Source organism: Brienomyrus brachyistius, chromosome 14 (genome assembly GCF_023856365.1).
Source record: "Brienomyrus brachyistius isolate T26 chromosome 14, BBRACH_0.4, whole genome shotgun sequence".
NCBI classification, from domain to species: Eukaryota; Metazoa; Chordata; class Actinopteri; order Osteoglossiformes; family Mormyridae; genus Brienomyrus; species Brienomyrus brachyistius.
Window position 1 is genome coordinate 11,511,584 of NC_064546.1, and position 22,018 is coordinate 11,533,601.

Below are 22,018 nucleotides of genomic sequence, written 5' to 3' on the forward strand. Positions count from 1 at the left end.
CATGCGTTCAAGTGCTACATGTACACTGGACTTTTCAATAAGTCTCATTCATCAACCATCTGGTCCAGTAGAATTTTTTTAAGTTTGTGAACCACTTCCATGAGGAAGCAGAAACTGGCCAGTATGAAGCAACTCGGTGTTGTAAGGTTAACATACCTTTTGGTAAGAAGGTACTCCAACCACTGAATTCTTTTCCCAGTTTTCCTGCATTAAAGGAGTGTTCATTTATAGGACTAATCTCAGGGTGAGCTGATCACATCTTAAAGTATCATCTTCCAGACAGCCTTTACAGTGATTTTGAGTGTAACTCAAAACTGCAATTTCACAATGCTATTTAAGTATACTAAAATATAATAAATACAACAAATATGTACACTCGTTAAAAGGCCCCGCAAACCTATGATGGTTCAGTCGTAGATCACGAAGAATCAACACGTAAATGACAGAAAATTTAAAGCGCCTTGTAAACACAATAAAACTAAATACTATCCTTCACAAAAAAGCACTGATGCAAGTTAACGTGAATGTTAATGTTATATATCAATAACTCAAAAAAATAACAAAAAAAAAACTGCCCCCATTTTGCCCCTTGACAAAACATAATTTTTTCCATTTCTGAGCAAACAAAACGTGCCTCTGCTTTCTGAAGGAATGTTGTGCCTTCGACTATTAAAAATATTTACACGTTAAAAAAATGACTAAGAGCATGTCAAAACTGCTACATTTCCTCATCCGCCGCTCCTCAAAAATGAGCACAGTACAAAGCATTAGAGGAGGGCTCGTCATTAATTCCGTGATTAAAAAAAGCTCAGTTACTCGAAGACTTAAAAGGTTGTAATCAGTGCCTCTACTTTAAGCCTCCCATAAAATGTTACGCTTTGGGAAGACGGCAGGGTTGGCATCACCAGAGAGCGAATCCTCTTTCGCGCCCTGCTTGGTCAAGAGACAAGCCAGGCAGATCTCTCCATTCTCCACAGCAGGCTCTTCAACTCAAAAAGGTTGTTTAAAACCTTTGAAATGAACCGTGAAACACACAAGCTGGGAAGAAAAACCCCTTTTATTGTAAGCTGTAGTTTTGCTCTTACAGCCTAACAAAAAGAAATTAAGCTTTTCTCTTTTAAAAGTTAGACTTTGAATAATCAGCTTTGCTTATTAGGATAGTAGCATCTCTCTACGACTACGAATACAACTGACATGCTTGTAAAAGGAGTGCTTTTCTCTCTTTTTTAAATCTGTGGGAGTGCTGCGTGACTCGCCGCTAAACAGATTCAGAATTGGAGTTCAGTAAAAACCACACCTTAAAGATAAAACATGGAACCCTGAAAGTCATTTAAACAAAAAAAATAACAACAAAAAAAAACAAACCCAAAACATCCCACCCTGGACAAATGCTGAGGTTCCTGACATTAAAACAATTTAAAGCATGGGCTTGAAATCAAGGGAGGGGGCGCTACAGAAAGTAAACTGATAAAGCTTAGAACAGAACCCTCAGGCACTTCTCAGCTGTGGAATGTATCTTTAAAAGGACATCTCTATGATTTTATATATATATATATATAAACAAAATAATAAAAGTTTATGAATGGATGCCTGCAGTGGCGGGGGCTGTGGGTTCAGTGTCCCGCTCTCCTTTCTTGCCGACACTTCAGTAATATCCTGGATGATATTGCTGACTCCATGGCTTCTGGTTCCAGAACTGTGGATTAGAAATGAAAAATGAAGGGGTGAAGTGTGTATGTGTGTGTGTGTGTGTGTGGGGGGGGGGGGGGGGGTGGTGTCTCATATTAGTCAGTATTCTAACACAGTGTCTCTCAAGCCAGACCTCAGGAACCCCTGGACAGTCAACCGGAAACTAGGCGGAAGCAAAAAATGTGGACTGCGTGGCAGGGAGCAAAAACGCGGGCCGTCTGGCAGGGAGCAAAAACGCGGGCCGTCTGGCAGGGAGCAAAAACGCGGGCCGTCTGGCAGGGAGCAAAAACGCGGGCCGTCTGGCAGGGAGCAAAAACGCGGGGCGTCTGGGGTTCCCAGGTTGAGAAACACTGTTTTAGCATGCAGCCCACTTTGTGATGACCTTCCGTCAACCCAACTCAACAAAATCGATGCTGCGTGCAGACACTGTTACTCGACAGATACCACAAGTCTAGGTATTTATTACCTTTTACTGGTACCACTTTGGAAACTTAAAGTTCAGATGCTCTAACAGTTAAAAGTAAAACTGAATGGAAAAATAGATCTATCAAACAGGATAATAGATCTTTCAGCCCAGGTCATGAATGAATAAAAGACCCCAGGCACTCTGCGGGCATGGAGCTGTACCGGATCATACGTACCCCCTGCTGCCAGCTCTGGTTGAAAGCCTGAGCTTTATTCATGCCGAAGTTTCCATTCTTGAAGCCACGGTTATTGGCCCCCCTGCCCCTAAACTTCTAGGAAAAATACAAACCTCATGAAGTCTCACTGAGCACTCAGGCTCTGTTCAATATGAAACAAAAGTCAGCGTTAAATATCCGGTCTTATCCTGGTTATTATCCTGGTACTATACCCAGGGATCCAGCCTTCCTGTCACAGTGCAGCATACAGTAATGTGCAAGTCTTTAGGCACTCGAAGGATATATTTAAATGATATTCATGTTGGTGCAGGACTCTGTCAAAGTGTGTCTGCTTAGCCATTTCAAAACCTCTCCTAAAATCACACCAGTATAGGCAGCAACTGTCCAATACACCAATGTGTTTGACTTGACCATTACTCAAGCATGTTCAACTAATCAATACCTCACCAAGTTATTTAATGAAGTCCAACAAGACACCGGTAACTTTTTGGAGAACAGAAAAAAAAATCTATTTTTTTTTTTAAATGTCTTACTGTTAATTAGTATATGTTTTTATGTTTAATTGTGTTTTTTGAGGAACTTTACACTAACTACTTAGCCTTAAACATTTTCCCGGACTTTTGCACAGTACTGTTTAGAGTCATTGCTTATGAGTTACATCAGGCAATTTTCTATACATCTTAATTCCATACTTCAACCAGAATATGCTGAAGAGGCTAGCTTATACTGCAGCAAATGCAAAACAGAACATTGTTTACAGAACAATGAAACCTGTCCTGTAACTTTCTCTGTGGGGCGAGAGGGGTAAGAGTAGCAAAACCAGTTCGCACACAAATTTGACGGCCATGTCCCTGTGAACGTACCTGGTTGAAGTTTCCCCGGTTGGCTCCGCCTCCACGGCTCAAGTTGCCCCTCTGCATGGCTCCTCCCCTGTTCCCCATGTTGCCCCGCCCAGGTGCACCCCTGGGAGCCCCACCCTGGTTTGGCATGCCGCCACTGTTGCGGTTGAAATTGCCACGGTTGGAGAAGCCCCCCCGGAATGCGGGCGGGGGCAGGAATCCCCTGGGGGGCCGGCTGAAGCCACCTCGCGGTCCAGGGACTGTGGACACAATAGGTCACAATATGAGAGTAACAAGCGACGGCATTTTTGACCAAAAGATTAAATGTGTCACAAGTCATTAAACCCTCCTTCAAAGTCTGTGGCAAAGCCATTCACACTATACCATTCACACTGTGCCATTCACACTATACCATTCACACTGTGCCATTCACACTGGAGCCAACTCCAGCATGAAAAACCACAAGAAGCTCCTGACCAATCAGAACTTCCGAAGGTTACGGCACCATGGGAAGTTGCAGGTGGTGCCTACCTCCTCGAAAGTTGCCCCGGTTTTGGAATCCGCCCCTGCCACCCCTTGGGCCAAGGCCACCGCCCCTGCTGAACAGGTTCTTGCCCCCTCGGCCTCGATTGCCCCCCCTCTTAGTGGGCACCCCGCCTGGGTTGGGCTTTTTCTCGGGGGGCAGGGCATTCTTGCTCTCCTCCTTGTACTGTTCCAGCAGCTTCATGGCCTCGTCCTTCTGCAGCTCCACGTAGATCACCTTGTTGAAACACTCGCCCTCCTCCGGCAATGTGAAGATCCCTTTGAAAATCAGAGGGCGTGTGTGAATTTTTAAATAACAATACACCCCCCATCACATTCCTTTGCAATAAAACTTGACATTTAAGGATCAAGCGATAAGTCAAATCAAAAGTCAAAGTCAGTCCTTTTCACAGACCCAGGCTGCTCAGCAGCCAAAGACGTCTGAAGGAATAAGGCAAGGAGAAGCCAACATTGAGATGGCTTCAAGGTTTGCAGCTCTATCAAACCCAGAAGTTTGTTTTGATTTAAAGTTCTTCGGACAAATGGTGATGGAATCCTCGAGGATCCCGGTGGACAGCATCCCCACCTTTCATTTTGAGGACTGCTTGTTCTGGGACGTCTTTGCCATCCGTCTCTGTCTTTTTCTGCGTCCGGTCCTTATAATCCTCGTCTGTGGGACACACCACCACCGCCTTGCGCTGGAACCCGGCGAAGAGGCACATTTTCCTTCTCTGGGCCGGCGCCGATACGTTGGTCTGGTAAGAAGAATCAACGGCACCGTCATGGTGATGAGCTGCTCTTTTAAAAAACCAAACTGATGCAAATTGATTGGTCTGTGATACTCTGCTTCACAGTAACTAAATTCTGAAAGTATACAGGTTCAGGGTTGAGCAGCTACATAGCGTCCGCTTTGTAAAAACACCACATCGATAATCTTTCACGGTGCTTATTGTACTGGTAAGGGGCATTGCAGGTACAGGTTTGCTCTGCAAATCCACATAATGAAAGTATCATTAATGTGATTTTGTGTTTGCGACTCCATAACCAACAGCAGGAATTATGGAAATGTAAATTCATAAAACATACCTCACAGGTCATTCCAAGAATATTAAGGAAAGATTTAACTTGGTCCATGAGACCGTGAATTACTCAAGATTACTTTGAGAGCCTGGTAGCGACCTTATTTTTTGTAAGAATACAATAAAAGTTGACAAGTACATAGGATTAAAAATTGATGCTACTGTTATAAATGAATGGACACCTTTGGGATCACCATTACATGCAATACTGCTTATATTAACATTATACAAGTTGTCCTGTTCACCATTTTCTGAGAATTTCCAAAATGAATATTTTCTGTATTACCAGTGAAAACCAGACACATATCGAACTGCATTATTGTAACAGAACAATTAAACACGGCTTCCTCAAGGACAGCCATAGGATGAAAAAATGCTTTAGGACAGTAAGTCTGATGTAAAAATAATGTCTTCTGTCAGCAGGATAATCAATGTGAGGTAAAAATAATCTGTCAGTAAGACTTCCTTCCTTCACAACCTTTGGTAGTTGGCAGAAGGCTCTGCTGACAAATTAATTGGACTTGAATTAATTTTACCTGCATTATCATTAAAGTAGTACTTCAACCGAGAGATGTGTGGAAGAAACTACATTAAAAAAATATCACAGATGAGGTGATGCTGCGTGTTAAACATATGGGGGGGGGATTAAACATTTACCTGGTCGAGGATGTAGTTCCTTTTCTTACGAGCCGCAATCTCAATGAACTTGCCAAGAAAGAGAGGAGCCCGCTGGGAGACTGCCTGCAGCTTGGTGGTGTCCTTCATCTGTCGCTTCAAGCTAGCAATCTGCATGCAAAATCAAGTTCGCTGAATAGCTGTCCTTCCAAAAAGGACAATATTCACAGCATTAAAATCCCCGTACGGATATTCATTACATTTTGAAAATTGCTAAATATTTTAAATTTGAACACAACACATTTGAATTTGTTTCTAAAGTTATGCTGACGATCTCAGCTGCAGTTAACGTCATGCCCTCTTTTCACCTTCTTAAGGTAACATATTAAACTAAGGCTACAGATTGGGAACTGAAAAAAAATTGCCATTTTCAAAATTCTTTGTATTGTCCTACTAGACCCTTAAACAAGCTACCAACCCTGAACTGTTTCTGTAGAAAATGTTATGCTGTGCACATGTGAATATTGCACAAGTAAGCACTCAGTCATTCTGGATGCAGTTGTTATGGTAGGAAACACACAATACCATCATTTTCTCCAGGATGGTGTTGGTGCCCAGGATGTTGTACTTCCCGGGGTTCTCCTCTGTTTGCTTGGTGACCCAGGTGGTCTTCCCTACCCCTGGCAGACCCACCATGACTATAACCTACAAAGGCACCGGAGCAGAGATCAGCACTGGAACCACGAAAGCAGCAGAGGCCACTGTCAGAACCCGGCATCGGCTTCACCAGTCTACCAGGGAATTCACTCCTATCTGATCCCATTTGGGATTCAGACCAAGGACCATCTGATCACAGGCACAGCATTTCAGCCGGCTGAGGCACACCCTGCCTCTGGATACTAAAACAGGTTTTTAAAACTGTTTAGCTCTATTTCACCCATTTACCAAGATAAACCCTTATATTTTGGAAAACTTCAGTTCATCTTCAGACATTCAGGGGAAAACCCAAGTCAATGCTGGTCAAAATACACCAAGTCCAAAGCTCCTATGTGACTGAATGAATTATGGGCTTGACATAGAGATATAGAGATGGGACCTCCACAGCCTCCTCACCTCACATTCCTCCTTGGTGTCGGGCCCCTTGGGCCCCCGCACTCGTTCGTCCACCGCGATCTGCTGTAAAAACGTGAAACCCTCCAGTGGAGGGTAGTATGGAGTGTCCCTCTGGCCGAAGTTGAACTCGACAGCGCAGTTGTGGCAGAGAACGTGGGGGAAGAGGGGTCGCCCGGCCAAGGAGTCCTTGCTGACCCGGAAGGCCACGCCCAGGTCCTTGCCATTCTTGGAGTAGGACAACTCAACCTCGTCTTGCTCAAAGTTCTGAAACACACCCGACAGGCGTCCATGAGATCCATTCCAAAGGCTCTAAAGAGTAATGAGTGTTGGGCAGGTAAGGAAGCCGGCACGGAAGGCTAACCGCAAAGCAGCCGATGACGTCGTTCTCGTCATAGCTGTCCGAATAGTCTTCAGTCACACAATTGGTGGTTTTCTTCCCTTTCACTGAATAAGCATAGGAGTGCTCCTGTTCACCTTTATTACAAACACATAACCAGTGATGTCAATAAGCCTGTATCACACATGATTTATACGTGTTCTCCTCATGTCACTGGACTGCAGCAGGAAACTGGAGTGGCTAGAGGGAATCCACATGACATGAGGAGAGCATGCGAACACACACACACACACACACACACACACAGGACTGTAAGGCAACAGTGCTACCCGCTGAGCCCTGCTATTGCTCGTTCGCCTCAATTCAGTTTATAGCCGAGTCATTTGTTGACAAGTGAATAGCAATTTGTTTATTGACGTAATACTAAGAATACTCGCCTGCTCTAGACCTGCATGTTATCAAAAACCAATCACCGCCACATCAAACACCATGTAGCACCAGACCTCAGCTAACCAAGACTACCAACACAATCGCATTACAATAAAACCAATGCAGTAACAAACTAACAGATATTACTTCTATAAAATATCCCCACTATTCGAAGGATAAGAAGCTGAAAACTGAATGCATATCATAAGCGTTCGCACTACATCAGTGCCCCACCCAGTCCTCATGGATCTCCAGACAGTTCACATGTTTTGCTCCCTCCCAGCTCCCAACACTATGCACAAGGCATTTGTTAATGAAAGAGGGTTTATAAAGTCACGTAGTCAGTCTCCTTTCAAAAGAAACACAAATCCACAAACCTGCCAACACTCACCGAGCAGAAGACTGCTGTTGGCTAATGACCAACCCACCAGGACGTCATGGATGTCAATACCCTTGCTGGAGATGTGCTTCACCGGTATCTTTTCAATGATCTGTGCAAGCAAACAGGGGACAGGCTTGAGGGGTGCAGAGGAGAGCAGAGAAGCACATTGGGGTGGCAGGGGGGCACGTACCTTCATCTCGAAGCAGGCCTTGCCTTTGGACACGCCGTATGTGACCTTGCCCCCAGCCCACAGGTAAGCAAAACTCTCCATGGTAAGAGAAGAGGCACTGTAGCGGTCACGAGACACTTTGAAATGCAGGTCACTGTTGTCTGGATACAAAATACAAATGCTTCAATTGAATGGATGATTTACAAGGTTGATTCTGCATTTTAGGTGTAAAACAACATTAAAATGTACAGTAGCTGAAAAATTGCCAAATAAAAGAATTTTGAAGGATACAGCCCAAAGATCATCTACAAAACTGCACAGTAGCGTCCGGAAGATGCCACTTCAATTACATTTATTTATTTAGCAGGCGCTCTTATCCGATGTGACATACAGCTGAGGGTCAACCAGTCGCTGCAGCAATTGGCGGTTAAGGGCTTTGCTCGAGGGTTCAATGGCAAAAATCATTCCTCTGGCCACGGGATTTGAACCCGCGACCTTCTGATCACAGACACAGAGACCATACCTGCAGACCTACACTGTTTTTAAAGCTCAGACTGCAAAAACCGTCCCCAGGAACCGGAGGAAAATTTCCGGTGCTCCATCTGTGCAGTTACACTGCAGTACGTCCGGCTCAGCGGAGATGTTCCTCCGCCTGCGGAACCCTGCTGCTCCTGCCTCGGAGATTCACATTCCTTGTCACGGCACTCTCTCTCGTTCTGCGAATCACCTGGCTCCATATGGGGAAAAACTGCCAGCTGTTGAGCAGCGAACCCTCACCAGCGGAAGCCAGGTCGCTCACATGTGTCTGACAGGCTTAATGTAATTGCATGTTCCAGGCAGCAGATGAACGAATCCCAGCTGGGTCCCCCCCCCTCCCTTGGCAGAGAGCAGCCAATTTAACGCATCCTCCACCTGCATCTCCCCTCCCGTCTTATTAACAGTGACCCGTCTACATCCTCTATGACGATTCACTAGTAGCAATACCTCATACTGCCAAGACGCACCAATGATTTTGCCAGAAGTATGCCAGAAAGCATGCATTAACAGTCCCAAAACCAAATACCTAACTCACCAGCAACCTGGAATACTCACATGTGTCGAGACAGACCGTGGTGTCGTCAAACTCTTCATCCTCCTCCTCCAGGGGGGGCTGTGGAGATTTAGCCCTGAAAGAGAACGTGGGTACATCCAGGTCAGCTTCAAAACAGGCTTCGAAATGCAGGGCACAGCCACAAGCACGGTGGACGTGAAACCCTCAGGCTGCTTCCACCAAGAGACCGAAAAAAAACAAAAAAAAAAATTATAAATAAGTCAATGAATTAAAATGGAGGACAGTCCAAGGCAAAGAATGTAGCTTCTCCGCAGGCAGCACCTTAAAAATGAATATGCCATCTGTGGAAGTATTTTAAGGAGTTTTATTAAAAAGCCAACCCCAAGGAGACAGGGAATCTGAGAAAGGTTGTTCTTCCTCAGATGTACAGTTAGCTCAGACGCATGCTGTTCAAAGATAAATATATCTACACGGGTGGTGCATTCTAGTAAAAGGTCAAGACGCAAGCGAAGGACTTTTCGGTTAATCGTGTTGGTAGCAGAGCGTCAAAACAAAGCAAAGCCAGGCAAAACTGATAAACAATGAACCAGCTTTGGTTTCCGTTTCGTTAAGGACACTTGCTACCAACAATTTCGGGTAGAAGAATTACACAACCGATCCTGCTCATTTTAAAGAATCTTGTTGACCAATAGCTACAGAATAACTTTTGGCCAATATACACACCTTTGGTCGAGTAGGAATGCAACTAGAGGTATTAAAATATTTAATACTGATGATCAGCAACACCCAAAAATGTGTAACATTTGAAACAATAAAGTAAAGGACACATTTTAATGTGTCAGTTGAGCAATAACTCTCAATGACACAAACTTTCCTGGCTTTTTTGCAAATCCCATGCACCAACTACAGCATGGACTGGGGAGACTGGGACCTCGTCTTGGAACCAGGCCTGGGCTGGAAGCTTGAAGGTGAGCATATTCCCTTATTATCCAGCACACATATTGACAGAAGCTGCTTTTACTTCACAAAAGGAGTACTAAATATTTATGCAAAATGACTTTTGAAAATAGCTATGCATGATCACGTGATGCAGTCGCTTTAAAAGATTTTTGTTTTTAATAAGTCACAGCTCTGCTAATCTGATCGCCTCACTTTTAGCGTCCATCAGCCCAGAAATGGACCAAATTAACCAGCACGTGTATTTTAATCCTGGAGGTATATTTCACTCCTAGCTTTGGCCGAGTCTGGTGGTCGTCTCCATGCTCCGAAAGATCCTTCATGCTGGTATTTGTACCATTATTCCTGCATTACTCCAGCGCACCACAAGGCCAAGAAAAATTGCCAAGTCTTTGCGTTTTTGGAAAGACTAGCCTGCTTTGCAATGAGCACTGATGGCTCTATACGGCTATACAGCCATCAAGAATAAAAGTGTATCAAATAAACCAGCACTAAACTAACAGATGGATATGCCCAGGGAAGCCTCAAGCATCCTCGCTGACTCATCGGCTGAGGTCACCGACCAGTAGGGTATGAATGCGACAGCACGGAGCTGAAGCTGGGAAGAAACACACACTGAAGCCAGCGGCAGCCTTCGCTATTCATTTGCAAACAAACCTTCCATAGCCTTTTGGCATAATTTTCTCCAACACAAAAAGTGTCACTTAAAGACACCAATATCTGATAATCCTACAGCAAGATCTACATACACACGTGCAATGCAGCAGTTAGTAGAAGCTCAGAGACCGCTGAAACTGCTCTCAAATCCTGATGGTCCCTATAATTTAATTAGAGATGGTCTCTATAAGTCATAGCCAAATGAAATGGGATAAGCAACACAAACTCCTTTTACCGAGAACCACTTTTTCTATTAAAGTGCTACTTAAAATGCGTTTCCTACAGGGAATGCGCAGTAGAATTAACTTCAGGACGATGCCCGTGTTTGTGGTGACAGTGGGGGAGACAAAAATGTTTTCCTTTTATTTCAAGTGAAGATAAATAAGTCTGCAGATTTTTAGAAATATACACCTTTGCATAAAATTGACCTTTACGGTCATTTAAAGTCTCACCATTACATTACAAAACAATTGTTTCATTCAACAAATTGTTGCAACAGACCAATAAACAAAACTGCAACACAGACATGCATGCAGATTACAAATTTGACAAAAATTACTCAGGCTTGATTAAAGTATGTGTTCTTGACACTGTAAACAAGCAAAAACACTTTTTTAAAATACTGTTTTATCAGATCTGCATTAATATACAGTACTGTGCAAAAAGTATTTATCTGGGTAGTAAGTGCACATTTGCTCAGAATAAAAACCACAATTTAACATAAGAACATATGCAAATTAGGAGCAACACAATAAAAACAAATGACATTTTCTTCTGTTCTCCAGAAGGTTACTGATATTGTGTTGGATGGTTAGATGAACATGGCTTCAGTTCCTGAACCTCTCCTCAGGGGCACCCCAGCCATTCCATGTATTCGTTAAATTTCCACCACCAGCTCACTTAATTAGTTTAATAAAAATCAATGGGATATTGATTAGGTATTCGAGGTGTGCTACTGGCCTAGTCAAAAAATACACAGATCTGCTAGATGGTTGCTGCGAATAGTGGGGTAATTTTAGCAGAAGTTTTGAAATGACTAAGCGAACATTTTTACAGGAACAGCAGCATAGTTTTAAAGCAGCATAAAGATCATTGAAACATCATTTGCTTTGGCTGCCTAAGGCCTGTGCACAGTACTGAATATGGCATATTTGTTGGATGACATGAGGTTGAACACCAATCTATTAGCAGGGAGATTATATGGGGTCATGTGAAGAATAACCAATCACAGCTGCACGCATCGGCCAAGTGACTTCTTACAAAGACACAGCGACCATCAACAGCAAGAGTAACACACTTGGAAGAGTAACAGAAAAACAGCAGCTGTTGAGAGAAAATATTCCTGCCAAAGTGGAATCGGCTTTAACACACGCAAGGGCTCTCACACAAAAAAACAAGGGTAAATAGAAAGTGGCTGTAAAGGCAAAAGAGTCTCAAACCAAAAAAAAAGAAAACACCAAACTGCAAGAAGGACGAAACTTATTAAACCATCCGAACACGCGCACTTTAATCAATGTCCAACTTCACAGTCCCACTACCTGACATGAACACCCCCCCCCCCCAAACCAGCACACTCCTCACACAGAAATCGCACAAGTCCTCCCTGCCACAGCCGAACCCTGACACGCTAAACTCCTACATGGAAAGCTGACCTGCCGCTCGTATCGGTCACCGGAAAGGCTCACGCCGCGGCGCTTCATCCTAGCGACCTGGCAGGATAAGCAGCATTGGCGGCCCTAACATGCCAATAGGGTTTAGTTAGAAAGCTGGCAGTGGCACTTCAGGCAAACCAAAGGCCGGACTGTTCCATCCTTACCGGCTGTATTTGCTCTCTTCAATAAATTCAAAGTAGCCCCTTCCGTGTTCGTCTCGCCGTCTCTTAACACCCTTCTTATTCTTCTGTTCAGCTTTCTTGTCTTTGTCCGCATCCCCTTTGGAAATAAAACAAAGATAATCAGGTGTTCCTCAGTGTCGGACCCCCTTTCTTTAACATGGTGGTCCACACAGTGGCTGAATGGGGCCTGGTGAGTCTCACCCATTGAGTTACAATGCATGGTTGACTGGAAGATTACACAAAAACGTCTGAACAGAATGGTGTCTTTCGCTCATATACATGTATATGTTTTTTTTTGCATAAATAAAGAGCACTTGATCATATCCATGCCGATCTGGGTGCATCTGCAGAGGAAGAGTAAAATCCCATAATATTCACAGTGTTAAGATGGTTCTTACTCCGCCGGCGGTATGTAACCGGTCCTCGGTCCTCACACACGCATTGTTTTAACCCTCCCTCCTAAGATGTGAATGAAGCTCCATGTCGCCTCACACCTCAGGGCACCTCGCAGCATCTCAGGCCGCACACAAGATCCCCAAAGCAATGATCGGCTGCATTCACTACAGGACACCCCCAATGGCACAGGAAAGCACCTCAGCAAGGAGCAACGCGCAAACACAGATAGGAGAGAAAATGCAAATAAATGACCGTTTTAAATAAGACAAGGAAAAAGCCAATCGATCATAAAATACCCAGTGAGATGATGCATGACCGATATGGACGCTCGCCATCCGAGACAATGGAGCCAACATGCCGCCTGGTCGCCGCTAAGAGGGACACAGCGTGTCACTACTGCTCACTACTAAACACAGGCGTGTCACCGCGCAGGGACCCGCCAAACGCCCACCGCCCCCGTCCAGTGCCCTCATACACGTCAGATCACCTACAGCATCCTCTTCCTCAAACCCAGCGTCGACACTACGGAGAGTAAATACACCCCCACCCCACCTGGATGTGCCGCCCCCCCCCCGAACCCCACGCACATATTGGCGATTCACCAGCAAAACGCCTTTAAAGCAGTTTAACTCACCCTCCGCCGACTGAGATCCCGGCGCGCCGCCGTCGTCCTCGTCGTATTTATCCATTTCCTCATCGTCTTTCAGGATGGCATCGTCGTCTTCGTCATATTTATCCATCTCCACACCGGCATCTTCCTCCTCCTCCTCCTCGCCCATCTCGTCGTCCTGCTGCCCGCTGACCCCGGCGTCGCCGGCCGGAGCGCTGTCCCCGGGATCCGCCTCGCCGCCGTCCCCATCCTCCTCCTCCTCCTCTTCGGCCTCCATGCTCTCTCCGACCGGATCATCCTCTAGATCCTCCTCGACCATGTCGTTTAGGCCACCCGCTTCGTCGCAGCCGCCCTCTGCGCCATTTTCCTCCGACTCCGGTCCGGTGAAGGAGCCTCCGGCTTGGGCCTCCAGATCAAGGGCGGCCTGCAGCCGGTCCATCAGCTCGGCCTTAAGCCCCTTATCCGAAAGCTGCCGCTTCTTAAGCTCGTCCTTCAGCTCGTTTACCTTCAGCTTTTTCACGTTGATCGAGCTCATGTTTACGGCTTTACCTTGATTAGATATTACCCTTAATAACAGTAAAGGTCTGAATCCCAACAATTCTTAAAATTCAGAAATCAGAGAGGGGGGGGCAAAGGTCCGTCAGCAGACGATGCAGCTGAAGACGAGCACAGAGAGCCGCCTAGAAATGCTACTGCGCCAAAACAAAGCCTCCCTGCGCCTTTCTTTCTCTCTACGGCTGGCAGCGGCACAGTTGCGAAACCGCCAGTTGCTAGTAATATACCGCTACCGTAAGTAATACAAAAGCAGCGAACACCCCGGGATCGCGATACCGTAATACTCGGTAAATAGGGAACATGAATTTCATGATTCATCAATCCATCTTCCAACCAGCAAAGTTAGCGGGACTTAAATTTCCTTCTGAAAAACAGACTTACTGAATGTATGACTTATTTATTTAATATAATGCGAGCTACTGTAAATATAAATGTAGCATGCAAGTTCACTAGAACATAACAAAATTAAAAGTGGCATTTGTAATAATTCCTTCATTTAATATTCCCATTTGTAAAGGGCAACATAAATTTACTACAAATTCGTTGTTCTTGAAATACGAGGGGATGTGAGTAATTAAAACGGTTAAAATTGTAATAAGCATGTTGCATGAATGTCATGATGGGATGTGCGAAAATAAGCATTCCAACGCAGGTCCTACCTATACTTGTGCGAACTGAAAATAAAACGTCATTTTTTGTTTATTTCTTTTCAATACGGGTAGAGACGCATCAGTGTACCGATTAAATGCAGAGGACACATTTCGTTGTTGTGCACTGTGTGTTGTGGTTTGTCAACAATGACACTGATCACCAAATTCTAAATTGTAAAATTTGTGTCGCTTTGACTTCTGAAACTCGTTGCCTAGCAACAGACACCAAACATGGCAGAAGAGAGGGATAGCGCAGGTAATGTGGCGGGCGTTTTCCGAAGTTTCCAAAAGATCTTCGAGTTTCTCTTGGGATACTTTTATAAGTTACAGTTGTGTTTATAAGTTAAATTCTACCTGGTTGTAATGATTTACTCTTTGAGGGCGGCGCGATGGCACAGTGGTTAGCACTGCTGCCTCACACAAGGGTTTGAGTCTCCGCCTGCGTTCCTTGTGTGTGCGGTTTGCGTGATCTCCCCGTGTAGTCGTGAGGTTTCCCCCCTCGGTCCAAAAACATGCTGAGGTTACCAAATTGCCTGTAGGTGTGTGGGGGTTTGCATCGATCACATTTGGGTATCAAAATATCCCCAAAGGTGGATAGAGATAAAAATTCTTTACTTTTGAGCACATTTTCAGGTCCCCATTTGGATAACCTCAATTTTATAAAGATCAGTGAAGGCAATTAAAAGAAATGTCAACTATACATGTTGTGTTGTTTCAGAAACTCTAGTTTCTGAAATCCACAAAAAAATCACCGACGCCTTTGAAGTCTTTGATCATGAGTTTAACAAGACAGTTGACATCAGGTAAGGAACAAATAAGCAGGAAATGATGGCTGAATCGTTTGAATATAGTGAGATGTGACTTTTCCGATATACTGAAATTTGGCTATATTTTAGAATAAATCCAAAGTATTAATGTATCACAGGCTATTCGCTGTTTATAGGATATCATATCTTTATTTTAGCTATAAGAATCTGCCGCTTATGGTGTTTGATGTAGCTGCTAATTCATCAATATACAGGTACGGACGTTTACACTTGGATTAAAATGGAATATGAAAATGATGTAATGCTAGGCAATGTTTGATGTTTTTGACAGAGAAATTGGTACGATTATACGGTCACTGGGATGCTTTCCTTCGGAGGGGGAATTGCATGATATAATCGCGGAGGTAAGACGCGGCCGGCGGTTAATAACGCAACACGAAAAAAAACTGTCACGATAAAGAAGATAGTATAGTGGATTATTTTAGCATCTGCAGTTTGTAAAGCATGTTGGATTGTGGGAATAAAGAAGAAACCCGGAGGAAACCTGGTCAACATGTACCACCTCCACAAATGCAGAATAGAGATGAGAGTCAAACCACAGGTCTGGAGGTCTGAGGAAACGGTGCAAGACACTGGGCTACTGAGCACAATAACAACATGGCGCGTTATACCATACAAAATGTTAATAGTTAAATATTATTTGTCCATGTAAGATGGATGTGAGCGTGTGTATATGTCTGTCTCATTTTATGCAGTTGACAGGTCCCTAGTTAGCAGGCTCACCAATTCAGTGTGTGTGAGGGCCATTTTGGGGTGGGGGGGGGGGGCGTATTCTGGGAGTCTGCATATGGTCTCCAGTAATCAGATGCATAGATGTATATATTGTGCATATTTGCCGTGGTATTTTGAAGTCTTGATGACAAAATTAGTCTTGGGGGGTACAGGGTGGGAGGTGGTCCCCATATCAAATGGTATATCAGGAGACCCTCCGCTTGGCTAAGATAACCGAATAGGGTCTCATTTAAAAATACTGTCAAAATACTGTGTTACATGCATTTGGGCAGCCTATCATGAATGAGAAAGTCTGACAGACAAATGCTTGTATCAAATGGAAACTGCTTTTAAACAAGCTCTCTGATTCCATCATTCAGTGGTGTTTCTAGTTTAAATGCCACTCTGGGCAAATCCCCCCCCCCTTTCAGCACCACCCCACCAACAAAAATCATGTGTCCATCTCCCCTTCCCATCTGATACTTCTGAGTAGTAGCCTAGGTCACATTGACATGACGTGCAAATGAAGGATATGAATCCAACGGCACAAATGTCACCATTCTTACACTTACCTGGCAGGGGAGACACTATGAACACGAAGGTGGTCACCCAGGGTGAGGCCCAGCCATCACACTGCGGCTGTGCTGACCCCTGCCAATCCCACAAATGTGGGAATCTCCACTGCATAATTTCTGGTAGTGGGGGGCTGCGTTCACGCTTTCCCCTGTTTTTTTTTTTTTTTGTGGGCAGTGGTGGCTTAATGGTTAGGGAAGTGCACTTGTAATTGAGAGATTGCAGGTTCGAATCCCCAACCAGCAAGGTACCACTGAGGTGCCCTGAGCAAGGCAGTGCTCTCAAGCACTGCTCCCCGGGCGCTGAATTAGCTGCCCCCTGCTATATCACATATGGGTTAAATGCAGACAACACATTTTGTTGTTCTCTCTGTGGTGTGTCAATAATGACAATTAATCACTAAATTCTAATTCTAAATTCATTCAGATTATTTCATTTCTGGGTGCCCTGTGCTACCCCTGGCAAAATGCCGAACTGGGCGAGTGCCCGGGGTGCCCACACCTAAATCCGGCAGGCCCATCGTGTGACACTAGCCGGCTATAAGATTTACCCTTTGTTTCTTGTAGATTCATTGTTTCTGATTAATGGACAAACGCAGAACTACGCTGAAAATTTGAGGACTTAAGAACATTTACAAACGAGAGGAGGCCATTCGGCCCATCAAGCTCATTTGGGGAGAACTTAACTAATAGCTCAGAGATGTTAAAATCTTATCTAGCTTGGATTTAATGGAACCCAGGGTTTTAGCTTGCGCTACACTAACAGGAAGACTATTCCATACCCTAACTACATGCTGTGTAAAACAGTGTTTCCTCAAATTCATTTTTAAATGTTCTCCCGCTAATTTCCACTTATGGCCACGAGTTCTAGTATTTAAACTAATATTGAAATAGCCATTTGGCTGAACAGCATCCAGACCTGTTAGAATCTTCTATACCTGGATCATGTCCCCCCTTAGACTCCTTTGCTCGAGGCTGAACAGATTCAGCTCAGCTAACCTCTCCTCATAAGACATTCCTCTAAGACCAGGAATCATTCTCGTCGCCCTACATTGCACCTTTCCAAGGTAGCAATGTCCTTCTTAAGGTGACCAAACCTGCACACAATATTCTAGGTAGGGTCTTAGGACTTAGGATGACACAACAGGCTTTTGGAAAGTATGAAATATGCTATTAAATTGAGCTAAACAGCGTTTCTTTTAATCACTGTGTAGGTTGAGGAAGAGGAGCCCACTGGCTATATTCACTTCGAGAAGTTTCTCCCAGTGATGACAAAGGTTTTAATGGAACGCAAGTGAGTACTGGTGCTTGAGTACTGTAAATGGAGTTTCCCAAACTGAAAGGAATTGATTCCTAAGATGACATTAACGTAGCTCATTCGATTAGTCCTATAAAGTTACAACTGACAAAAGACACAGTGCAAACAAGCCATGGAAGAATCCCCATACAGGTCCTCCTACTGAGTACTCCCTTCCCATCCAAAATAATAAAAGCTACTTAAAACATGAGTACTCACACTGTGAATCTGTTGACAGTTCAGAGGGTCTGATGACATTTAATACACAACCAGGGAACCAAGAAATGCATGTCAACCAAAGTCACTTACTGAAAAAAACGTGAATCATAGCTATTAGACAGAATATCGGCCTTGACTGGCTGCATTTTGAGGGTGGCCAGTCAGATCTGCTTGCTAGGATGTAGATCCAACCTTTGTTGTATGACTGGGAAGTGTGTATATGAGGTAAACTGGAAGCATTTGAGTAGTTGCTGAATGAGAAAATATTACGATGTACTTGTTGTTTATGGCTAATAAAACATAATAAAGAATCTGCCGTGACTCATTCATGTTAAACCAAAGCAAGAGACAGAAGTATATTGTTAAACTGCAATGTCTATTAATGATAGTCGCTATAAGTAGTGCAACAGCAAGGTAGCGCTTGAATTGTATTGGCATTTCAAAGGTTTTAACTGAATTAAAAGAACCTTTACAAATAACTTATTTCCACAATTCCGCTATTTTTATTTAAGTGTTTATAAGCAGTTTATTATTCGTTTTGGAATTAAAGCAGCTATTTCCGAATATAATAAGTGCTGCATAGTTCAGTAAAATCGTATGATGGCAGTGTTCTTTGTGTAAAATTCAGCAATAATCTGTGTTTCTCCCGTTGCTGGCAGACACTGTCAGGCACCTTACGACGCCAGCGAGACCATTTTCAAAGTGTTTTCACAAGGATGTCTAACTGAGAAACAACACAGTGCAGAGCATGGCACTGCAGCAGTGTAATCCTGGGCAAGGTGCACACTACTGAAAATAGGATCCGTCATTTCATAGAGTCTGTACACCACCGTTAGTTACTACACGTTGATGCTAATGCCTTGTCGTGGGCCAGCTGTCGCTATAACCTACCAACGTTTCACTTAATGTTCATTCATATTTTATGAATATTTATTGATATTCTATTCCACTCCATTAGGATGCCATCATTTACTTACTAAGGGGAATCCATGATATTTCAGAAGCCAGTAACAATATTTCACATTATTTCAGAATATTTCAGAAGTTTTTATCATGTGTTGCTGTTGCTATGAAAACAGTTACCTGGCAACACTTGTACCTTATTTTTGGAGCGCAGGGATCATATGGGAACTTGTTTACCCATAATGGGAGGTGAGGAAGCAGAAGACAGTGGTGGAGATGGGACGGTGCACAGATTTCAGGAACAGCTGAATGTTGCTTCAGGCTGCTTATGCTCTCGGACACTTCATCACCTTGAATTGATTGGTTCTCTGAGGATTATGCAAAAAAAAAAAATCATGCTTTTAAATCTTTGCAAAAAGCTGACCTTTAAAAACATTTCCATAGTGGGCCATCCAATTCTGGGCGTAGCAATCATAATAGATTGAAATGGTTTCCACTTATATTTGCATTCATATGCAGGTATGTGGGAGCATTTCATGGTGGAGAGTGAGGCAGCTGTTAAGCATTGAAAGGTGTAGCAGGTCTTTGCATTTTCAGTCTTTGATACGAAGTTCAAACGTGGTTTTGTTGCCTTCAGAGTAGCACCTTTCCAAGAAATTTAAAGTATGAGGAAAAAGTCAGCTGCCATTATATGTACTTGGCAGCTTGGTTGTAGACTGTACGAATTCATAGAACTAGTAAGGTGAGTTGCTTTCACGAAAGATTAAAGTTCGAAGGTGAACTTATTTTTATCTTTAGTAGCCGATATAATAATTCCTTCGGGGAACCAAAAAAATATCAGTTTGTGGCCTGAAACCAGCTGTTCATTTTTAAAGGTGTAAAGGTAAAATATGGTTGTTTGAAGCTAAGCAGTATCTAAAGTGGCGGTTAACCGCATTAAATTGTATTTTGATTATTGTGAAAAATTCTGCATGTATTGTGTATGTGTATATATATATATATATATATATATATATATATATATATATATATATGCATATTTCATTCTGTAATCTAGAAGACTAGTGCAGTCTTCTAGATTACAGAATGAAAGATGCATATATATACACACAAGTTACAGGTGCAGTAAGTTGTTAGATAAATAAGAACAACGTTCCTGATTAATGTTTGGTTTGATTCCTATTATCGATCTGCTAATTATTCTAGTGTTGCTTATTAGTCATTTAATGCAATTCAATCACTTTCATGAGGAGGAGAGGACAATGAACTTAGTGTGCAGACAATATATTTTAAAAGCGAACTAAGAAACTAAGGTGAAAGACAGAACTTCACAGAATTATCTTCTGCAGGTTTCGTCCCATCCCTGAACATCTCCTCATTCAAGCCTTTGAGGTAAGTCACATGTGCTCCAGGACAAAACCTGAAAAATGACATAACAAATATTAATATTCTTCCCTTGATCAACTTTGGCTAAATTACTTGCATCATGTAAACTTAAGCACCGTATGTTACTGTATATTACTTCTTAATAGGTTTTGGATCAGCAGAAGAAAGGCTACTTGGAACCAGAGGAACTTAAAAAACATCTGACTCAAGAAGGTAAAATGAATTTTCCGTGGTCCAGGTGATGACTGCATCTGTCCACGTGAGTTTATTTGATAAGAATAGCTTGAAGGCTAGCCCTGGTTTGTAGTAAGAGATTATTTAGTTTTGTGTGAAGTTCCCAGTTTAAATTTGTATGGAAGCATGTGTACTGTATATAAACTGGTCCTTGAAAGAAAGAATAGATGACCCTTTATGTAACAATTCTTTTAGCTCCAAAGTTAATACCTTCTGTATAAAAAATACTAATTCACTGCTCAGAATGACTCGTCATTTTGTCTCCCCCTTGTGGTAATCCAGTCACATAATCGGGAACGGAAACCGTAAGAAGCGTAGTGAATGATTTTTCTTGTAACATACTCATTTTGAAACATTTCGTTTTGCACCATATTTTAGGAGAGCCCTTCACGCAGGAGGAGATGGAGGAAATGTTTTCTGCCGCCTTGGATCCGGACAAAAATGTTATATTCTACAAAGACTTTGTTAGCATGATGACTATTGAGGAAACATAGCTACAAATTCTTCGCTCTTACTGTGAAACAATAGCAGCGGATGACGAGGAACGCCTGCATGTACGCTGAGAAAACAGAAATACGATTTTTAACCGACACAACACGCCTTTCGATTTAATGTCCATTCAGTATCCATCGCTTCTTATTTAGTACCACTGTGTTTCCCAACCCAGTCCTCGGCGTCCGTCCCCTCCTGCCCACCACACACACACACACACACACACACACACACACACACACACACACACACACACACACACACACACAGGTTGTAATTATATCTTTGTGGGGACTCTCCATTCATTTCTATGGGGAAACTACCCAGCCCAATAATCCACATACATACAGTGCTTGAAGCGGGCCGGCACTCGGTTGTGTTGTACCGGTAAAGTTTTTCGCTTTAGTGAAGCGAGCAAGTGAACAAGGCATTTGTTTTTTCACACTTCAAGCAGCGACCTAACTGTGTGTGTGTGTGTGTATCCCCAAACATATATCTGCACAGCATAACATATTTTCACTACTGAACTGATTTAAACCACAGTTAATTTGGTCATGATGTTGGAGAAATATGAGGCTTATCATAAGAGTTATCTTACTTTTGCTCCAAATTATCAACATCACTTTTCCCAGGCAGATCCAGGACTTCGACGCCGTAGGGGTAGAGATTACCGTGAAAGAAACTGTTTGTAAAGTACATGATACGGTATTTACAGCACCAGGACAAGTGCGAGAGCTTCAAGCAGAATGTCTATTAAAAATCTACAACAATGTTTGTCTTATAATTCATGTTAATTGTTAAAATGATCAATGACTCGGTGTGCCCTCAGCAACAGAACATACGAATATGAAA

The 22,018-nt window shown here is 43.2% G+C and overlaps 2 protein-coding genes and 1 non-coding gene across 6 annotated transcripts; 2 read left to right on the forward strand and 1 right to left on the reverse strand.

Moving 5' to 3' along the window:
* Positions 1 to 1,039: 1,039 nt before the first annotated feature.
* Positions 1,040 to 14,064, reverse strand: hnrnpua (heterogeneous nuclear ribonucleoprotein Ua). 2 transcript variants are annotated; one of them, XM_048974542.1, is made up of 14 exons: positions 13,345 to 14,064; positions 12,297 to 12,411; positions 8,908 to 8,981; positions 7,837 to 7,976; positions 7,656 to 7,755; positions 6,860 to 6,972; positions 6,499 to 6,762; positions 5,971 to 6,090; positions 5,428 to 5,556; positions 4,278 to 4,446; positions 3,701 to 3,970; positions 3,194 to 3,429; positions 2,331 to 2,423; positions 1,040 to 1,696 (listed from the first exon to the last, which is right to left on the reverse strand). In XM_048974542.1, the coding sequence occupies exons 1-14, from the start codon at positions 13,853 to 13,855 to the stop codon at positions 1,646 to 1,648; spliced, it is 2,385 nt and encodes a 794-aa protein (XP_048830499.1). In that variant the 5' UTR covers positions 13,856 to 14,064; the 3' UTR covers positions 1,040 to 1,645. The 2 variants fall into 2 exon arrangements, with proteins under 2 accessions (XP_048830499.1, XP_048830498.1); XM_048974541.1 differs by having other exon boundaries at positions 2,331 to 2,426.
* Positions 14,065 to 14,206: 142 nt separating this feature from the next.
* On the forward strand, positions 14,207 to 21,936 carry efcab2 (EF-hand calcium binding domain 2). 3 transcript variants are annotated; one of them, XM_048974556.1, is made up of 7 exons: positions 14,207 to 14,781; positions 15,244 to 15,328; positions 15,624 to 15,696; positions 17,850 to 17,929; positions 20,404 to 20,446; positions 20,587 to 20,699; positions 21,053 to 21,936. In XM_048974556.1, exons 1-6 carry the CDS (start codon positions 14,757 to 14,759, stop codon positions 20,680 to 20,682), a joined length of 402 nt encoding a protein of 133 aa, XP_048830513.1. In that variant the 5' UTR covers positions 14,207 to 14,756; the 3' UTR covers positions 20,683 to 20,699; positions 21,053 to 21,936. The 3 variants fall into 3 exon arrangements, with proteins under 3 accessions (XP_048830513.1, XP_048830511.1, XP_048830512.1); XM_048974554.1 differs by having other exon boundaries at positions 20,587 to 20,653; XM_048974555.1 differs by lacking the exons at positions 14,207 to 14,781; positions 15,244 to 15,328 and adding an exon at positions 15,389 to 15,546 and having other exon boundaries at positions 20,587 to 20,653.
* LOC125708180 (U1 spliceosomal RNA) lies at positions 16,628 to 16,790 on the forward strand. Its single transcript, XR_007382439.1, has one exon. It is a non-coding gene; the product is annotated as a U1 spliceosomal RNA (small nuclear RNA).
* Positions 21,937 to 22,018: the final 82 nt, after the last annotated feature.

What these genes read in the sequence shown, in the direction of transcription:
- hnrnpua (XM_048974541.1), bottom strand. Translation starts at nt 13,855, where the DNA reads ATGAGCTCGATCAACGTGAAAAAGCTGAAGGTAAACGAGCTGAAGGAC. An exon ending in ACGTCATCGGCTGCTTTGCG is followed by an intron (nt 6,763 to 6,859) that starts GTTAGCCTTCCG and finishes GGTGTGTTTCAG; the next exon opens with AACTTTGAGCAAGACGAGGT. An exon ending in ACCGGGGAAACTTCAACCAG is followed by an intron (nt 2,427 to 3,193) that starts GTACGTTCACAG and finishes TATTTTTCCTAG; the next exon opens with AAGTTTAGGGGCAGGGGGGC.
- efcab2 (XM_048974554.1), top strand. Translation starts at nt 14,757, where the DNA reads ATGGCAGAAGAGAGGGATAGCGCAG. An exon ending in AACAAGACAGTTGACATCAG is followed by an intron (nt 15,329 to 15,623) that starts GTAAGGAACAAA and finishes TGTTTTTGACAG; the next exon opens with AGAAATTGGTACGATTATAC. An exon ending in TCCTCATTCAAGCCTTTGAG is followed by an intron (nt 20,447 to 20,586) that starts GTAAGTCACATG and finishes ACTTCTTAATAG; the next exon opens with GTTTTGGATCAGCAGAAGAA.